General features: G+C 44.0%; 1 protein-coding gene across 2 annotated transcripts in view; it reads left to right on the top strand.

Moving 5' to 3' along the window:
- Positions 1–10768: 10768 nt before the first annotated feature.
- Positions 10769–20528, top strand: part of GGT5 (gamma-glutamyltransferase 5) — a 30217-nt gene continuing 20457 nt past the window's right edge. For both annotated transcript variants that reach the window (XM_030501440.1, XM_030501439.1), the window contains exons 1-3: positions 10769–11150; positions 18734–18864; positions 20395–20484. In XM_030501440.1, the coding sequence (XP_030357300.1) occupies positions 10990–11150; positions 18734–18864; positions 20395–20484 (382 nt within the window). In that variant the 5' untranslated portion in view covers positions 10769–10989. The remainder of the gene's footprint in view (positions 11151–18733; positions 18865–20394; positions 20485–20528) is intronic.

Raw genomic sequence — 20528 nt, forward strand, 5'->3', positions numbered from 1 at the left:
AGCGTTTAAGCATATGCCTATATTAAGTATGTAAGAAATCTCATATAAGGCAGTAAGTCTGGGGCAGCAGCATCATAGAATCGTTTAGGTTGGAAAAGACCTTTACAATCATTGAGTCCAACTGTTAACCCAGCACTGCCTTCTCAACCAGAGCTTTATACTCCTCTGGCTCCTTCTGGTTCATATATCCTGTGCTAAGTGTGGATGGTGCACATGCCAGCACCAAGCCGGGCACCACAGTGCACTGAAGTGTAACCAGAACCAGAGATACACTGTGCCAGCACAGCAGACCTCGGTGCCCTGGCAGGTGATCCTCCCAAGCTAAAAACCTTGGGGCTGTCACTGCTAGAGAGGAGAAGCATATGCCGTCAGTATTTTCCCTAGCACAACCTAGGGTTAACACAATACAACCTCAACACCCGCTCTTGGAACAAAGTTACTCTCCTATGTAAACAGAGATTAAGTTCATTGCATTCTTATAAAGGAGCCTGCTATCAAATTGTGTTTAGAATTGCCCAGAAGTGCAGGGAGAGGGCAGGGTTCCCAGTTTCTCTAATGAACTTTCAACAAACATTCAAGCCTATACTTTTTTTTTTTTTAATTATTCTCTGTTTCCCAGAAATGAGGAAATATGTTCTTCTTTACAGCCTTTAGTATTCATATCTGATATATCCAGCATGCTGAGACATTCCAGCTCCATGGGTCTTTACTTCCTGTCCTTGATAGTTTAACCTCTAGGCATTCACACGACTCCACCACCACCTCAAGCTGTAGTTTTTCTATTCCTTGCCTATTGCTAGCCATTTCATACTGGTCTCTGCTGTTCTTAGAGTATTGGATTTGACATTCCTGTTACTTCTAGTAAAAGGAAGTGACTAAACACCAGGGAACACAGAAGAGGCGACTCTGACATCAGATTGCATGAATGTTGCTGTATATTGATAGAGAGTGCAGAGATGCTGCAGTGGTAGTTCTTGAGTGTAGGTAAAGCTGTGGTCATATGCACTTCTCCTTGTTGGGGAGTTTCTGGCAGTGTCTTGAAAAGCCAGATCCTTGCAAGAATCCCTTTGCTTTGTCTACATTTTGGCCAGAGCAGAGTTAAGTCAGCCCTGAAGAAAATCACAAGTTCACTAGTTATCTTTTAAATACTTCAATTTCTTTTACGTCATTTTACTATTACTGATACTTTATGGCTGATCAGACATGCTAAACCCCAAGAAAACCAAAACTTCTGTTCTTTTACAAGAACCATATTTGCAGGATGAGAATTCATGCTGCACTGTCAAAAATGAATAGGCACCAGCTTGGAGCAAGGAGATGATTGAGGACTAGTTCCAACTTTTGGCCATGTTATTGAGGATACTACTGTGACAGTAGCTCAAAAATGCAGAGCCTGCCCTCTGCAGCAAGTAGTCACTGTTAATCCTCACTTTGCTGAATCACAGAAGAACCACCAATGGAACTGCTTGGGCTCAAAAGCAAGTTTCAACTTTAATTTTGTGTGGAAGCTGGCTAATATGGACAGTAGCTCTTAACTATAGTCTGGCCTAAATATTATTCTCTATCATGTTCTCCATTGGAAATGATTTCCAGTCCATCATGTGTTTTCAGTGAGACAGATAGGTTGTCAATGCTTCTGTTGTGATTGTCAGTTCAGCAGTTAACACCTTTAATCTTAGTTGACTTCAATTGTCAACATAAATATGATTTTGGGATAGGAACTTGCTTTTGGGTTTCTAGTGGGTCTTGGGAAATTAAGTTTATAATCCGTAAACTGTGGTTTGAGATGTTTCTGTGTTTATGTTGAACTCTTCTGTCACGGCATATTTGCATTTATCAGGAGATCCCATTTAACTAGCCAACGCATCCATGAGGCCTGAGCTAGACATTGGCTGTAGGTGCAGGGTTATGGTTGAATGGATAAAGCCCGTGGTTTTGGATAAGAGTAAGCACTCAAATCTCCCTTTTTCTTTCATGTTATAAATGCCTTTTTAGTTCATATTCCAGGACTCCTGCTGGGCTGGGACTGTACTTCAACTTGTTTTTCAGAGAAACCCTTAAAAGTCGGCTCAGTTACCTAAAGGGTCCTTCACAGGCAAGGCAGCTCTTTCAGTCTCACTGGGTTTCTTTCTGTTCATTTAGAGTAACATTCCCAAAGCCTTTATTCCAGGTCCTTGTATGGGTGCCTCCCTGGGACTTCAGGGATCAAGATGCTGCGGACAGGAGTGTGTTAAGAGGGAGATGATTAGCAGTGGGTTTCAGTAGAAGTGTTAGTGCTGCCCGCTTTGAGAGTGATTCTTTCCCAGTAACCTTATTGCCCTGGACTGACAAGAGGTGCAGCAGTAGGTGACAGGCCTGGCAGCACAGAGTCCTCACAAATGGTGAAGAGAGAATGTTTCTTTCAGGTCAAAACCAGCTACTTTGACAAGTCCTGTTTTAGTGAAGTGGAGACTCACCACTGTTATTCCACTGCTGGAATAACAGCAGTCCAGGAGCCCCAGGGTGAAGAGCCTGGGGGGATGCAGCACAGTGAAGATGTGGGCTGCTTCTCTATAAATTCAAGCATAACCAGGAGTGTTCACAGGCACTGGAACATGACTGTTGGTGCTGGCAAACTCGACAGCACATTCCTAATAGTGAGTTTGGCCTGTTCCAAACAGCAATTTCCTCAAACAGCTCCTGGATGTGGGTTGGCACTTAGGGAACTCAAAGAACTATTCTCAACAAGTAGATTGCTGCAGCCATCCAGTTTTAGAACTAACCGATACACAGGCCTGGACGTGGCTGCTCTGTACCAGCTGACCTCCGTGTGCCCAGTTAATGTTCTAGTATAAATGTTGTTATAGAGCCCAGAATGAAACAAATCTCAGCTTATGTTCAAGCAGGGCTTGAGGCTGATATAGTGATAGTCCTTGGGTCTTTTAAGTGGGTCATTCCCACTCTTTCCTCATCTCCAGATCCAGAAGCTGGTCTTCTAATAGGACCTAGAGGAGTTACAAGATTGCTTTTGAGGCTTGCAAAAGGAGATGTTTGAAATACAATTTTGCAGTAGTAGTTAATTGTTAGGGACAGTTCATTGTTGTGTAATACTTGGCCTACTTTATTGTGGTGCTGTGGCTTTTGGAATTATAACAGTATTAATTGCAGTTAAAAAACAGGCAGTTTCCTTAATTTTTCAAATGTACGATCAGCTTGTATGTATTCAGTGTTTTACTCTGAAAACCTTTATCATCCAGTAAATCAGACAAAATTAGAGAAATTAGTGAAACTAAATTATCAAGGACTACCAGGCAGATACAAAGACTGCACCTGTGGCTCAGGAAATGCCTGAGTTGCAAGTACTTGGAGGCTGGGAGAACATTTAGAGGAAGAATCACTACACATTTATACTCTTCCTGCTATAGTCTTCCCTGGGCATCCACTGCTGGCTGCTGTCAGAGGCAGGATACTGAGCTATGGGGCTCTCAGTTTGACCCACCTGTCTGATTTTGTGTTCTTATGTAAATACAGTCAACATCTAAGCCTACTGTATAGAAAGGATGGAAACTGGGTGGAAGCAAATGAGACAAATATTCTTCAGATGGAGCAGTATATATGACCTTGGAACAGGGACAGAGCCACACTAAATGTCTTTACATTTGAACATTGAACTATTTCAGGTTTTGTTGGGTTTTTTTTCTCTCTCCAAGCAATGTCTGGAGAACAGATAACTTTTCTGAATATAAGCATTTCTTCTTTTACTGAGTTTATATTTTCAAAATGGGTCTTTATTTGGCCTTGAATAAACAAGCCTCCAAAACACTGTGTTGGGCAATCTTGGCCACTAATGGGTGATGTATGTGTTTATGTGTGTGTCCAACCCTATTCTGACTGAATTTCAGTGTTGGGCAAGGAAATAAAACACATGTACTGTCTGCCCGGAGCCTAGGCTCAGCAGGCTCTGGAGTCCAGCACAGATCTGCCCTGGACTCTGTAGCAAGTGTCAGACCTTGAGGAGGAAGCAGAAGAGGGGAAGTCGAACTTGGCGCTGAGACTGACAAGTGACACCTTTTTAGCAGTTGACATGAAAATAGAAACTGAACATACAGGAACTGAGTATCACTTATATCAGTCACCCAGGGTGTGGGGAGTGAGAACAGGCATGGATGGAGTTGGAAGCCAGATGGGTTTTGGTTTCGTCATTTCCAGAGAGGAGAATGCATGAGGCTGAAGGACCAAGTCCGTCTCCCTTTTGTTTCAGCACAATTCTGGCTGCTAGCAAGAAGCTCTGGAGATGCACACTGAGATCCTCTTTCTGTGCTCTGAAAGCTTTCAAATTAGTTTAATTTTCATTAATTTAGGACTTCCAATCACTTGCTCTAAGTCCTTTAAGCTGTAGCAGACAAAACCCAGATGTTTCTATGTTCATTATTTACTTTATGTCCTTTCTACACTGACTCTGGTGCACCATGTAGAAACTGAGCTGTTTCTCTTTTTAAATGCTGCTATTTCCATCTGCCCTTTAATACGGGTGGTCAGTAGCTCTGCTTTTTATGCAAAAAAAAACAAGACAAAAAGAACATCTTAAGGTTTTCTTGAGCTAGCTTTTTTCCTCATGCCACTACCTTCCTTTTGGCAACGTCCGTGGAACTCTGCGCATTACTAGGTTAGGGTTTGAACACAGAGAAAGCTTATGGACAACAAAGCAAAACTAAATTAAAGCAGAGAGACCAACTATGCAGTGCTGGTACTGCTGCTGCCACATGATTTAGAAAAGGACTATGTCATTTTTGTGAACTTTGATTTCTTTACCCAGCAGGAGGCTTGCTTGGGACTGTGTTTTAATGTTTGCTGTTACACCATCCCACTTTCCAAGAGCTCTGCCACAGGATTTGCAGGAGGTGGCAGGCACTGAGCTGTATGATTTTACTGCTCTAAATATTTGTTTTCTATATCTCTGCCTTTTCCATTTGTACTACCTGTAGTTAAGAGTAGATTTATAGGTTCTTGCTGTCTCTGAAGGAATACTCAATACATATTTGTCAGCTCAGATATTTTTGGGCATGTTCCGACATTGTCTTAGTTATGCTGTAGTACTATGTGTAGTATGCCGTATTGCATTCACCAGCCTAAAGGGTCTGAGTAGCCAATCCAGATTTTGGATATAAAAAAAGGAAGGAAAAAACACAAAAAACTTGCTTATTAAAATGTAACTGACTAAAATTTATTGCTGACAGTAACTTACTTGTGTTTTCCAATTTCATAAGCTGAAAATGTCTTACTCCACTATGGCAAAGAAAGGTCTTAAAATTAAATATACGATGTAGAAAAGAAGGATATGCATGGAATCCTGAAAACAGATTATTCTCTATAGAAATAAAAACATGTAGCACTCATCCAGCTGAGCTCAGATATTCTTCCACTACACATTTAGCATCAACAAAGATAATATTCAAATGCTGAATGTGGGAAAGCAGGGTTATTTCCCATTCGCATTGTTCATGCTCATGAGCTCATGGATGAGCAACAGTTGAATTTTTGCAATTTTTACCTCATGTTCCAGCTGAGTAAATTTTGGGACCATGATATCAGCCTGTCTCTAGAGGAAAGAGTGTAAAACTTTGAAGGAAGAAAGGAGCCTTTTAGAGTGATCACTGTGTGGGAAAGTGGTTAAGAATAAATAACAGCTCCAAAGCGAATTGTGCAAGAGCCTGAAAACACCATTTCTTGCAAAGATTTGAACATTGCGGAATTTCCAAAGTAAAACTGCAGTGAAAGATGAGCAGGGAAAAAGGAAAGGCCAGAAAACAAATTCCTAAAGACTAAATTTCTCCGTGTGTGCTGCTCCTCCACTTCCTGGTGAAGAAAGCAAACGCTTTCTTGTATTCTTGCACAGGAAAAGGGTTGATTCACACAAACTCCCAGGGCCATTCAGAAAAGTCAATATGAAGCAATGCTGTTTTCCCTGGGACCAAGACAGATCTAGCAGCCTATGTCTGTACTTGCGCAATCAGCAATAACCCTCTTTTTTTGCACCAGGACATGGCAAGGGCTGTTTGTGGAGCTGCTTTTTCTCCTTCCATCAGCTTCTCTTCTTTCAGCTTCTTCTTTGCTTGTGAAGTACATACGGGCAGTTAAGAACCTGGTCTTCCCTCCTTCACTTGCAGAGGGACTCAGCTTGCACCTTGTGTGCTGGTTCTTGTGAGATCCTTGTCGACTTTCAGCACTGACACATCTCTCTTGTATTTCAAGGACCTATTGTCCTTAGGAGCTGGAAGTGCAGCAGGGAGAGGGAGAGAGGGCAGTGGTTCTGAGTGCTCACGAGAGGAGAGTCTAAGGCAAGCGTGAGTGAGCCTCTCCAGCAGCTTGTGGCTTCCCAGAGGCATGTCCTGATCCTTTCCTACCCTTTCTAGACCAGCTGCACACGTTCTGCCTCTCCATTTCAGCTTTGATGCTGGTGGATGTCACTGAATTCCAAACAGATGGTGGGAAACTGCAAAACTCCCATGGGGATGCTGTGAGTATGCTCTCATTTCTCAGAAAACGCTACAAGGGTAGGCAGAGAAGGGGCCTGCTCTCTCAAGAGGGAAGTGGGATCTGTTTGGCTCCATTTGTTCTCTGATTGAGCATTTCGGCTCATTTTGGAGACGAGATGAATTCCAGATGCTAGTCCTGATCTTGATTCCCAACTCAAAGATTTCAGTGTGATTAAGCGCTTTGGAAAGGCTCACTGTGCACAGCAGTCCAGCTCTGTCATTTACCTGGGAATCCCAGAAAAGCCTGCTCTATTTGCTTTGCAGTTCTCATTTAGGGGATTTTTAAAAAGTATTTCCTCTCCTTGCTTCTCTTTCTGAGAGGACGTTCAAGTGCTCATAGCCTGCAGAGATCCCAGACAGTGGCAAACTGAAAGTTAATGTGGCTGAGGAAAACAGTGGCAGAGTAGTGTTGGGTTGTTGATACATGTCCTCTTCAAGATAGAGATTTGCCTCCTCTCAGTTATCCATCACTGCCCTACTGCTGCACTCCTAACACATGAACTGCTTGTGATCACCCTCAAAACCTTTTAGGGATTGTAAGAGAAATGCACTTAACCATTACAGCAGCAGCTAGAAGTGTGTTTTCAAGATCTGAGATGAAGTACTGCCAAGTTTCTCAGCTAGAACCAGGAGAGTTGTTCCCTGGCATGCTTTAAAATTGAGAGGAAAACCAAAAAGCCTTGATTCAGCAGGTACTTAAATGTTAATCTCAGTGAAACAGATATCCATGAGTAATTTTAGAGCATGTTTCCCTTTTCTGTTTTCAGTAATAAAAGAAGCAGAGGAGTTTATGGGCTTCACTTTCATTATGAATTCTGAGAAATAACAGAGGAAAGAAATGAATGAGAAATTCTTCAGTACCAGAGTTTCCGGTTTCCAAGTATCTGTTTTTCCAGATGTCTGAAAACTATACAAATCATTTTTGTGGGAGCAAACCCATGTCCCTCTATAAAGAAAACTTTTTTGTGTGCGAAGGAAAACAATGCACAAAGGTTAGTGTTTCTCTGGTTTCGGAAAGATTGTGCTGAGACAAATGGATCATGAGCACCAACACCTGTGGAACTCACATGTTCTCCTACAAGATTTGAACAATAAATTCCCAGCATGTTTCCTATGTTTTGTAATTCAATTATCATATAGAGACAAAGCTATATTTCTGGATTATAAATAACATGACTGGAGGAGGAGACAAAGAGTGTGTGAAATACATCCAGTTTGTCTATTGGTTGCATGCTCTTGGAAACTTTCCTAGACTCTTGTCCAGTGGTTTAAACTTAATTCAGAGTTGGGAAAGGCACTTATTTATTACAGTAAGAGCTTGGTGACAGTAGACAATGCTTTGCAAACAAACACCAGCTTTCTGCTCTTCCTCTCAAGAGGCATCCTCTTGAGTGTGTTGCAATGTAATTTGGACAGTGCACAGACAAAGGCAAAGGAGGTTTAGGACGCTAGTATGAGAATGCCTCATGAGTTTGATGTGTACATAGGGTTCTTGTAGTTTATATTTTTAAAAGATGAGATGGAGAGCGATAAATTGAAGGTCAATATCTTAGCTTCTCTTTGGGTACAAATGTCTGGCTTTCTGTCCAATGGTGTTCTTCATCTCAAACACTGGAAAGCAGCATGGATGCTTGGAGAAAACACAATGCTTGAAATACCGTTCATGCCACAAACCTACTCTTTTGCTGCAGACAGGGCAGCAACATTGTTTTCTTTAGTCTGGCCCTGGACTGTCATGAATCCTGCTTCAGCACAGAGGTCTCCATCTTCTCAGATGATGGCTCCTTGATTTGCATCTGCATCTTTATTCTGCTGAATGAAAAGCGTGCATACAGCACATGCAGATGCTGGTGCTCTTTGGGCTTGTGTCTTCACCTCCAGGATCCTAAGGCTGGTTTTGAGGGCTGGCTTTCAACCAGCAGCCAGCTTTCTTTTCCTCAAATAGGACTGATACCAGTCATCATCTGAAACCAGCTTCAGTGTCAGAGAATCTACAGGTAGTAGCTCTGTGTCAACAAGATGTTGGAATTTGAGGTAAAATTAAATTGGCTTAGTGCAATACACTGCTGCCAAAACAAGCAAAGGTGCAGTCTGGTCCCAGCAAAGCTGAAGGAGAAGCTCCTGGTCCCTATGGTCACAAGATGATGGGATTAGACTAACTGTCCATGTGCTCTCCCCGGCAACTCAGGTCAAGACCCTTCAATATCTCTGCAATAATCTACCCTCAAAGAGAATTTCTTCCCACCTCCTTTACTTAGTATTTATGCTCTGCTCTTAAAATCTGAGGATTTCTATCCTTTGATGACTTCTTACCCTCCATGAAGTAGCTGTGGTGTTCGTGACAACCTTATCAATGCCTGGACTTCAGATTTTAAATCATTTTCAAATTTGATTTCTTGATTGAAGATTTGGACAAAGATGTTACAGGACTCCAACAGTATAAAGGACAATTTAAAGATACTGTGCCTATTTATTAGTTAATAAATGGTTATTCTGTTAATAATTACAATTCTAATTAAAATCTCCTTGAGTATATCTTGGCCTGTAAGGGTCATTAAATACCTGAGTTCCAAGAGAGCTAAGTAGCCTCTCACATGGGAGGGTCAGTGTGGACTTTGTAGCGTAATATGGTCAAAGTTGAGTGTTGCACCAACAAGACTGTAAAGGTTACGCATTGGAAGAGATAAGGAGACTCAGTCTTCATTTATGTATCTAAAAGACAAATGGGTTTGCCTGTGGGAGGCATCTGTTAGTTCGAATAGATCATAACCAAGTCTTGGCCTTCCCAGACATGGTCTGGGAGATGACATTCTCATTTACTTTTCTTACCTCTTCCAGGTCTCCTACTTGGCAGCACAAGGGTTAATTTTCCAGATACAGATGTTTGATGTGCTGAGTTGAAACCCAAATCTGATGGAAATTTGAAGTCTGCAGTTGAGTTCTCCATGGCATTTGGTGAAAGTAAACGGGTAAAATCGACTTGGGCCTTGAGTCTGTTGGTACTGAGTGGTCAGGGTTTCCAGCACTGATATGAATTGAAAGGGAAGAGCTTCCCCCCCCCAGAAAAACACCAGAATGATGATTCTTTAAGTGTTAGAGAGTAGTTTGTCAAAAATAAAATGTGGAAGTCTTATAGGAATTAAGACATTTTAAAAGGTCAGCAATGTTTCACAATGAGGTGAAATGAAAAGTCACATTAGAGCTGTGGAGGCTTTTTTGCACATGCCAAGTATATTTATTTGCCAAGTCAGACAGAGATGGAGAGACCACATTATTCCCCAGGGACCATGGTTTTATCTCGGACAAAGCAATGTATTTTTCTTGGACCATTCTTGGCTCCCCAACGTAACCTTACGGGAAGATACAACTACAAAAGGACAGCTTAGTCTATCAAATGCATTTCTTGAGATATGATACATGAAATAGTATTAGTTAGCTATGAGAAATTTTAGTGAGTACCAGTTCAATCTGCAGTGAAATACAGGTGTGAATCTGCACAGGTTATTCCCCTTCTCCCAAATCCAACTGGAAAAGGATTTCAGATAACATCTTTTAGAAAGACAGAAGGCAGATGTGGAGCTATATCTTTTACTTTTGAAGTGCAAGGAGAACTGTATAATTAAGAGGCTCTTGAGCTAACTGGGCCCAGTTGCACTGTGTAGCAGTACATGCTGCTCATCATTGCTCTGTTAGGAATTGGGTCTGGTTTTATTTAACAGCTGCTCACTTCCTGGGTGCTGTGGTTACTGACTGGTACAGACTGGATCCCAGAGCTTTTAGCTCGAATGTATTGTGCAGAGGTGTGCTGCTTTATTCAAGGTATGCTGTTATGTTCATTTACAGAAGATACATGGTGCGGACAGTGGCAAGATTTAATGATAAAAAAATAAGCAAGATTATAATAAACTATAAAGTAAAATAAGAGTAAATATGAAGGTTATGGCTTTGTATTTAGCTTTTACTTCTCTGAGTAGTCTTATGGAAAGAAAATTCCCCAACTTTGCAATCCCAATGTAGGATTGATATAGTTTTCCCAGTGATTCACCATGTAGGCTGCCTTTGTTTGGTGATCTGCTCTGTGTGGTAAGGATGTGAAGACAGGGAAGCTGTGTGACGCCAATAAGCCGTGTAGAGATTTCAGTTTGAAGTGCTCCAGCAGTGAATGTGTTAAATGTTTTCATCAGAGCCTTAAAAAAAAAGGCACATGGTGGATATGCCAGAAAAAGTTTACTTTAAAAAAGAGAGTGAAAGCCTCTCACGCATAAGAGAGCAGGAAAGAAGGAGTATGCTGTTTCCTTTTTAGCAGCTTTTAATCTTTAAGCAAATGTAATTTCCAGTGGCAGAGGGCAGAGCCCACTTCAGTGAGACCTCCCTCCAAACCCACCGGGATCCTCTACTTCCACCCTGAGCAAAGCAGGCGCCTTCACAAAGGAGTAAAAGCCTCCCATCTGCCTCTGGCGGCATCGGAATAGAGATGTCTACGGGGAAGGTCTGTTGTCTGGTGCTGCTGACCCTGGGGGTGCTGGCGGTGGTTGTTGCACTTGTGGTCATCCTGACTCAACCCAAGTGTGGTCCTCAGCACTACCTGCACGGCGCTGTGGCTGCTGACACTGAGACCTGCTCTGTCATCGGCCGGTATGTGCATGGATCGCTCGGGTTTGTGGGTTATCTGTTGTGTATGTCATGGACTTGGACTGACAGGACACTACTAACAACGGGTTTCTGCCCTGTCCCCCCTTCTGGGGCTAAGCAAAAGTGTTGCTCCATGAGTGTTCTCCACTGGCAGTGGAGCACCTCAGAGAGCAGATGGAGCTCTGCCTCTGTGATTGATGCTTATTTTCATTATCCCATGTCACAACAACTCGCAGCTCTGCAAACCCATGGTCTTTTGGAAGGTACAAATATTTACAATATACAAATGAAACATTGTTTTTAAGTGGGGAAGCAGGAAATTAACTGTTTACTTCATGGTGGTGAGTCTGTCAGATAAGTGGCTTAGGTATAAACTAAGGAAGAAGTGAAAGGAGCAAGTAGAGAGCAGCAGCTGGGAGGGTAAGGGGGACTGGGCATCCCATCCTTTAGGGTGTGTGTTTAAGGACTGTAGCCTGCAGCAGGTGTATCTGCTCTGAAGAAAGAAAGACACTGTATTGGAAAGCAAAGAGCAGATTTAATTGAAATTCAGCCAGGACAGTATAACTACAAAAGACATACTTCCATTTCTTGGAAGGAAATATGTAGGTTTAAAAAATGCTCTAGTTGTGCAGGTCATAAGACTTCAGTTTGTGTAGCAACCTCCCTCTCAAACGTTTTGTCTCCTATGCTATTAATTTAGTATTACTGTTACTTCAGTTCTTAAATACATGAAAGTAGAACGATGGAACTTCACAAGCTACATGCTGGATGCTCCAGCAATGGGTGTGTGCTCTGAGCTGTGTGCTCTGCCCTGTGGTAGAGGTAAGACATGGTGCCATTATGCCATGCTTGCCATGTCACACATGTGTTCTTGCAATGATATCTTGACACAGCATTTCTGAGTAGTTGGAGAAAATGTACCATGTCTGCACATGGGTTTTTTATGCTAAGGCACAGGTTAGTTCTTCAGAGGGCAGAACAAGTATCTTTTGAGTCTGTATTAATGGAAATAGAGGAAAATACATTATTGGGTTACCCAAAGAATCTGCTGGGAAAACCACAGCACTTGCTCTGCAGCTGTTGTAGTTTTTAACTTATTGTAGAATCAGCTGGGAGGCTCCGAAGTGAGAGCTACAGAAATCTGTGATCAGGTGGAAAACTGATAAGCTTTAGCTAGCTGGCTCCTGCTGTTGGGCTGTCATCTGTTCCCTTCTCTTCTCTCTGCAAGACACTACCTCAACTATTGCTGTAGCTGTGCCTCCAGCACACTTGCTGACAAGGTCTATGGTTTCCCTCCAGTCTGATGAGCCACCTTAGATTTCCTACAAATAGTTTGTCAATGATCTCCACAAAATTCTACCCTTGCTCCAACTTCCCATCAACCATTTTTCCCCCTTTCCCCCAGCCTGGGGCATCTGCACATCACGTCCTGCTGCTTCAAATGTATCAGCTGTCTTCCGCCAGCCCTTCCAAGGCCCCTGCATCTCCGCAGCCAAGACTATTCTCCTTCACCTTGGTTCCCTATACTACCCACACTTTGCCCGGTGGTTAGCTCTGCTCCCCTACTGCTGCATGCTGTCTTGCTTTTCCTGCTATCCTTCATTTGCAGCCATTCCCGGAAAACTTTGTGCTCATTTTCTACTTGGAATGAACCAAGCTGCTGTGTTGTTCTCCCAGCTTGAGCTATCTGCTCATGTTCTTGCAATAGATCATAATAAAACTATTTATGAAAATGTTCCTCTGCAACAGAGCTTGTGATCAGAAGCTTTGTATAATGTTTGCCCTTTTCGTTGTCATTGGCATATTTATCTCTTTGTCCTTATTGGCCCATAGTAGTGGCTGGAGGAAGCTTCCTGCATGCTCTGTACTCAATGTGATCTTGTTCTTTTCTCCCAGACATTTCTGTGCTGTTAGGTCTTTATGTCACATTTTAGCTCTTAGCTATTAGCACATGATAGTCACCACTAAATTAATTCTCAAAGCAATATAAATAAGTATAAATGAGGAAGGCTAGCATGGCACTTGTACTGGCTGGATAGCACATCACAGTCTCTGCCTTTCAGAGCAATCTGTGCTGCTCAGAGTACGTCTTGCGCTGACCTCCTGTGTGACTCTGCAGGGTGAGGGCTTCCTTGAGTCTGATCCAGAGGTCTTGATGGGAGCATCAGGAGCTGAGAAGCATATAGTGGCCTCCTCTCTAATCTTTGCTGAACAAGATTTTAGCATCATATAGGAGTTTTGTCACAGTTGTAGCAATAAAATCCATTTTCTCAGAGTGGTCTTAGCCGTTAGACCCTGCTGCCCCCATGAGCTGCCACTTCATTTGTAATTTAACTCCAGCAAAAAAGCAAGAGCTGGGCAAAGTGAAGCATCCCTCTATGCACAGACCCAGCTTCTTTCTGCCATGCCAGTCAGCAGGTGGGTTTGAAATTACAATAATGCTGTTGACTTCTGCTGTTCAAAAATAATTAAACTCCCAAATTCATGAGTCTTAGGAGAGAGGAAGGAAGAAGAAATGATTTATCTTGGATTTTTCTGTTTCTTACTAAGCATTGGGTCACTCTTTTTCTGCAATTATGCAGAAGTCTGCAAATTTTTATACTGGCTGTTTGGACTTGGAATACTGTAGATTTGAGAAGTTATACAGCAATCATGAATGGTGAGATCCCCAATGGCACAAGAGCTGGGACCTGTGTTGCTGCTCCTGAGTCCCTCCTGGGCCCTTTGCTGCTGCTGCTCTCTTTCTTCTGCCTCATCTCTGCCTCATCCCCAGCTCTGTGACTGCTCATTCCCACAGGTACCCATCTCCTGTGCTGGTGTTTGAGCCTGTGCAGTCACTGCTTCTGGTCTTCTCATCCTACCATCACACCATTACCCCACTGCTAAACTGCTCAACATTATGGGCTTTCTTCTGCCCTGATCCTGCTCCACAGCTCTGCCACCTCACTCTTCTCCCACCTCCTCTGTGTTTGATGCAGGACATGGCCGCTCTCCTTGCTCATGGCCCAGCCTGGGGAGCACTGAACACCAGGGATAAGAATTTCCTTATTTTATGGTGTCCCAAAGCCCTGGCTGTTACCAGATACAGTTTTTTCAAGGAAGCTGTGCTTAGCCTCTGCAGTTTAGGATTAGAACAGGCTCATTTCCACTATTATTGCTTAGAAATCAGCAAAACTGGTTAATCTATTGATGAGCACACATATGCATTAAATTAGAGTGAATTGTTTGAACCGAAGGCAAACTACATCTCTGGCTTTGTACTTGCACACTGCAGAGCCTCCTAACAGATTTTCTAGAGGCGTATAAGTCAAGTAAAATAAGGTAAACCAAAAAATTTTCTCAGTCTAACTTTTTCTGTAATTGTGGAATGCTTTTAGTGGAAACATACGGACTCCAGCTCTGTGGGAAAGAAATTAGGCTTGGTGGCTTCAGTCTAGCAACGCTGGAACCAAATGAAAACCACATGTTGTAAATGAACCTGTTGAGCCTGCCTGCCCGCTGGCGAGAGCAGGAGGCATTGCAGCCAGTCCCACCAGGCGCAGCACAGGGTGATCCAACAGTGCTGGTTGGTCCCTGCTGTCCCCCTCTGACCTTGCAGATGCTCTCTCTGCTGGGACCCTGCTGGGACCCTGCAGCCCCCCTTTTTATCCTGCAAATCCCCCCAGATGCCAGGAATCTGCAGGGTGTGCTCAGAGTACCTCCACTGCAGGATGGGCATGAACCAAATCACACTGGTCCAGCACCTACAGTCTAAGCTAAAAGTAGCACCTGATCTCTGACCTACTTACAAATTCTATCCTTTAATTAAAAAATATTGTTTCTTTAAAAAAAAAACCCCAAAAAACAAACTCAAACCACATGCCCTGTGAGTTGTCGTTAGCAGCAATGAAATTCCTGGGGTATTACATGATACAGTGTTGGTTTAAGATGCTGCTGTTTAAGACAGAGTCTTTGTGTGCTGTCCTAATAGAACTTTCAGTTGAACTTCCTGAGAATAACAGAACTGAACTTCTTGCCCTAAGAGCAATCTGTCTTTTAACAAGGGGAATGGTGGTTTGGGAGAAACACCTCAGGGCCCATGTGTTTCCCTCACTGGTAGTTCAGCTGTGAAGGAAGGGTCAGTGAAAGAACTGTGTGGCTCTGTAATTCTTTAGTACAAGTAGGAGATGGGGGACAGACTTATAGCCCCTGTTTGGAGCTCTTTTTCTATAGTTATGCTCAGCTGTCATCTTCAGGTTTGGGTTTTCCAGCTCTGGAAATGGTGTTTGTAAATTCTGGGATGGTGTAAGGTTGGGCTTTCTGAAATCTTTATGCAGCTCTGGCTCTCTGCAGAAAGTGAGCAATCTCAAGAATCCTCCAGTGTGTCATCATGCTTGTTGGCAGGTCCTGTGCTAGACTTCTCTTTAGCCAACTGTGCCCAATATTCAGTGCTGAACAAGGCTGGCTCTTTCGCTGTGAATGGTTTTCCTGCTTGAGATTGGGGACTGGCAGCAATATTGTGCAGTTATCTAGTCCAGACGGAGGCCATGTGCTGTACGATAACTTATCTCTGGGTGAAGTGAAACGCTTCTTTGATGAAGAGGGATTGGAGGCTAAAGGGAGAATCAGAGCAGTTTTTAACACAAGGATGTGGATTTGGTACCAAAGGCCACCTCAGTATCTTGTCCTCATGTCAAGAAGGCATGAGGAGACAGGAGGTGATTGCCCTGGCAGCGAGTAGTACCCAAACCCGCCTTTACCTTAGCAGCTTTACCTCCTGGCAATGGAAGAGGCTTTTTCCATCAGCCACACAAAAAACCTTTCTATTCCCTACCAATGTGCTATTTGAGCTCAGCCATGCGCTGCTCTGCATCTATTTGTTTTCCAAGTGGCAGAAGCAAAAGCCAGCGTTAAGTCCAGGGGTTTAGGAAAAGTGCTGATTCCCACTGATGGGATTCACTGCAGTGAGGTGCAGCTCCAAGGAGCAGCAGCCAAGAATCAAATTGTCACTGTGCTGGGTATAGAGCAGGAACAATAAAGACTATCTCTGGCTTTCCTGCCTTTCTGAGGCAGACAACAGTGTCAGAGTTGGGGGCGTGACCCATCTGAAAACAATTGGGTGGATTAGCACGCTGGAGTAATCACTGCTCTTCAATAGGCACTTGCTTTGCCTCGGCCATGCCAGGTAGGATGTGTCCATTCTGGCAGCGCTGCTGAAGTCACTCTGCTGGCCGGTGAAAGTCCTCCTACCACTTGTTCCTTGATGCTCTCAGGAAACCTATGTCGCTTTTGCCAATGGCAGTAACTGTCCATGTCTCAGCTCCCTGAAGAGGTTTTGTGCTTTCTTTAGCAGGTAAATACCTCTTTTCTGCTGAGAGTTAGACCTCATTTGTCCTCCCTGATCTCAGTGGGAGCCAAGTGCACAGCTATAAACTGGAGTTCACATGGCTTGTGTTATCCTGGCTCTCTGTCTAACTGGGAGTTTTGGAGAGCGGGAGCATGGAGAAGGTCATGCTAAGAAACTCTCAGGTTTGTATGCTTTGTGCATATGCACTGTATTTGCAGTAGTTAAAGCTTATTTAGCCTACAATGTTGCTTTTATAAACAAATACTTGGGAACAAAAATATCTCAGCATCATCCAGAAACAGGCCATTAAGTGTATGAATATTAAACTAATGAATTGATTAACTATGGCCACACTTAAGCACGTGCTAAGTTAATGCAGTTCCAGTGCAGAGCATTCTGGCTTAGTGCAAATCAGTGGGGAGGAGAGGGAACAGCTCATCTTTCAGAGTAGGTAGCCAACCATCAATAGATGACACAAGAAGGGGTGAGGAGCTTCAGAAGGGAGTGCTCCTCCAGGCATTTCTGGGGACATGGTGAGCTGTGTATGGTACTCACTTCAGAGGGAATGTGACTGCAAAGTTGAGTGAGAATCTGATGCTTTTCAGGCTTTGGGAAAACGTGTCTGATGTTTCATGTTAAGGTCTTTGTGCATTGCATTGAAATTAATACTACACAATCTTGAAATTTCTTTTGAAAGTTGTTTTTCACTGAAAATTAACTCACTCAGAACCATGGGTTTCCGAGGCACAAGGCTTTGTACATAGTTCATGGTCTCTGGGGAGCACTGTCCTGGGCCAGCACAGTGGTCCTTCTCCCCTGCTTCCCCAACTTTCTAACATGCTGTACGGGCCTTCTGCAGGGTAACTCAGTTTCTCATGAAGCCCTCGTGTCCTTCCCTTCTGTTGTTAACATTTAAAAAGCTTCAGTTTCAGAAAAATGCCACCCAGGAACGTTCATGTGGTGAGAGTCTTACCCCGGCTGCAAGGAGATGGATGGGTGAGCCTGAGCCTCAGTCTCCATTTTCAGAGCCACAGCCAGGGAGCTCTGGAGGCTAAAAGCCATGCAGACACCAAACAGGAAGCCTGGTGGTGCCCCACTTTTCCATTTCCTTACAGGCAGTGGTTCCAAAGGCACTTACAGAAACAAAGGAAAGCCACAATCTGCCTGCCTACTGGCAGCATCCTGTTCCCAGCCCCAGCAGGTCCCAGCAACATCAATGGATGTAAAATAAACAGCAGTCATTATATGGACGCTGTGTTCCGTCACAGCTGCCGGGAGCAGTTGCACTGCAATTAATGAACTATTCCACTTTCCCTGCTGGCTTTGCACTATGTAAGTAATATCCCAATTCAGTCAGAAACCTTCCTAGCAAATACCAGTGCTGGCTACTGGCAGGCTGTGCAAGGAAATCCCACCCCAGCTCATTTCCACCACAAGGATATGATTCTGTGTCCTTCCACTGCAAGGAAATGATTCAGCTGTGCTTGAGGGAAGTATTTGCCAAGACATGTTTCTCTAGCAGAAACTCATGAGGCTGCCTTAATGCCAGTTTATTCTTTGGTGTGGCTGTGCCAGGTAGAAAGAATTGAGGTTTGCTTTACCTACTTCTTTTTTTGATGCTTCTTTGTTTTGCCTTTGAGGATACAGGGAGGGAGTGGCATATTGTGCTAATATCACGTATGTCCAGGAAGGCACAGTGTAGGAGCAGTGAAGTGAAGCCTGAATTTTGTGCTGATTGACATGTAAAGTCTTAAAAGTTTACTTTCCACATGGACTCATTGTTCCTGCTTCAGTGCCCCTTCCTATTGACCAGCATAGTCTTTTTTATTGGAAACCGTAGGTGGAGAGCTAGAAATCAGTTGTTTGGGTCCCAGCATGTGGAAAGCTGTCTCCTCTGCTGAGAGCGTTCTCCACATCTGGGAGCTCCTTGCTGTCTCTTTTTGACAGCAGCACTGATGAGTGGCTGCAGCTCTCTCCCATTACTCTTTGCCCAGAGTGAGACCAGCCTCGCACAGGTCTGGCCCCTGGCTGCTCTTTTCCCCTGCAGACTCCCCCTTCTTTTCCACTAATTTTTCTTTCTCACTCCCCCAGAGGAAGGTGCCTTTCTGTGCTCTCACATCCCAGCCTGCTGCCAATAGCTTTCTCCAACTGCTACAGGAGCTGCTTTTCAAGTGCCCCAGGGAGACATTTTCATGTGGCTCCTCCATTCTGTCATTCCTGGATTTTAAAATTACCTTTTTTTCCTATCTTTCTACCACAGGGACATCCTCAAAAGTGGAGGCTCAGCTGTGGATGCTGCCATCGCTGCCTTGATCTGCACCGCAGTGATGAATCCTCAGAGTTCAGGCCTGGGTGGTGGGGTCGTATTTACCATCTATAATGCTAGCAGAGGTATGGGACAGCCCCGTCTCCCTGCAGACACCCAGCTGCCATGGAGAAGTCAGAATCCTTCATGTTCTCTCAGGTCAATTTTTTTGAATATAAAAGCTGCATCCTCTGATCACAAACCATAGTTTTCTCAACCCAAAGATCCATTACAGGGACTGCATCTTTTTGCAGCAAGAACATGGCAGGGGGGCAAGGAGCTTTGGATTTAAAATGAACTGACCCATCCTGCACCAACAGGTCAGGCAGTGCCTGCTGACATGGGGGCTGCACTTCATTCTGCCCCCACTGGTGCGGGTAGGACTCCCCAAAGCATTGGTGAGACTTTCTGTCCCAGGAGATGCATTTTCACTTCAGAAATCTCAACCTAGCAATGGTCAAGGCCTTCTGGGAGCCATTCTGTGCTTGACTGAACTCCTAGTGTTGTGTTCTTGCTTTTATGTTTTTAATGTTGGGGGTTTTTAATTGTCTTGGCTCCTCAAAGCCCCCTGAGCTTATTGATCTAAATAGTAAAATCAACAACAGACACAGTAACAATGTTGTATTTTTGAAAACACTGCCAAGTAGCCTCACAGAGTCACGGGTCTGGAAGTGCTTGTGTGGATCTTATGCAATAGCATCATTTGTCAAAATACCTATATTGTTCTTTTTTCCTTTTTGGCAGAGACCCTCAGTGATACAGTTTAGTGATGGTCTTGGCAGTCCTGGCATAATGGTTGGACTTGATGACCCCAAAGGTCTTTTCCAACCTAGTTGATTCTATGATTCTATGATCCATGTCACGTTGTCCCCTACCAACAGTCCTTTTCTGCTACCTGTAGTGTCCTGCTGCACAGAGCTGCACATGGCCATGCACAACTCAGGTGCTTGGTACACGAGTACTGTGTAGTGCTTGGTACACTAGCTCAGTGGGCTCCTGCAGCACAGCTGCCTCTGTGCACTGTAATAGGAAAACATAAATACAAGGCAGAGAAAGAGGTGAACTAATAGGCTACACCTGAAATATAAGGGGGGTTTTGTGATTTATTTTGGGGTGTTTTTTTTCTCTTCACGCTTCCTGATACATTGAGGGTCTTTAGGTATCTCCATTCTGCTTATAAACATGATGGACATACTTCACCATCCCTTGCAAAATGGCCCAATAAGGCGCATAAGGCTCACGTTATGTCTCTGACATGTCCCACATGTAGAGGAAGTCAGGAACTTGCAAATCAGATGTGAAGCAGCACATGCCAACCCGTGTCCGAGGCCCAGGATTTCTGAGGGTTACTGGCTGGAGACAGGCTCTGGCCTTGTCCCTGTACCTCTGTTGCCTCCAGGCAGGCACTGCTGTGCTCTAACTACAATCATGGAAGCAGATGACGCTGTGTGCTGACCGCAGCCTGCACCTGCAGTGTGCACAGCCCATTGCAAAGGGCTCCAGAGCAGTTCAGACCCATGGGCTTGTGGCCTGCGCCATGCCTGCAGCTTGCTGAAAAGTGATATTCATGCACTCCAGGAAGACAATGTTATGTATGTCCCCCCTTTCCTTCCAAGGAACAGTCGAGGTGGTCAACGCCCGTGAGATGGTCCCACGAGTTTTTCTGCACAACTTATTGTCTGGCTGTGCTTCTGGTTTCCCTATTGGTAAGGACACAGAGCGGGCAGTGAGGGGTGTGTGCAGAGACCTC

Source organism: Strigops habroptila, chromosome 11 (assembly GCF_004027225.2).
Source record: "Strigops habroptila isolate Jane chromosome 11, bStrHab1.2.pri, whole genome shotgun sequence".
Lineage (NCBI taxonomy): Eukaryota > Metazoa > Chordata > Aves > Psittaciformes > Psittacidae > Strigops > Strigops habroptila.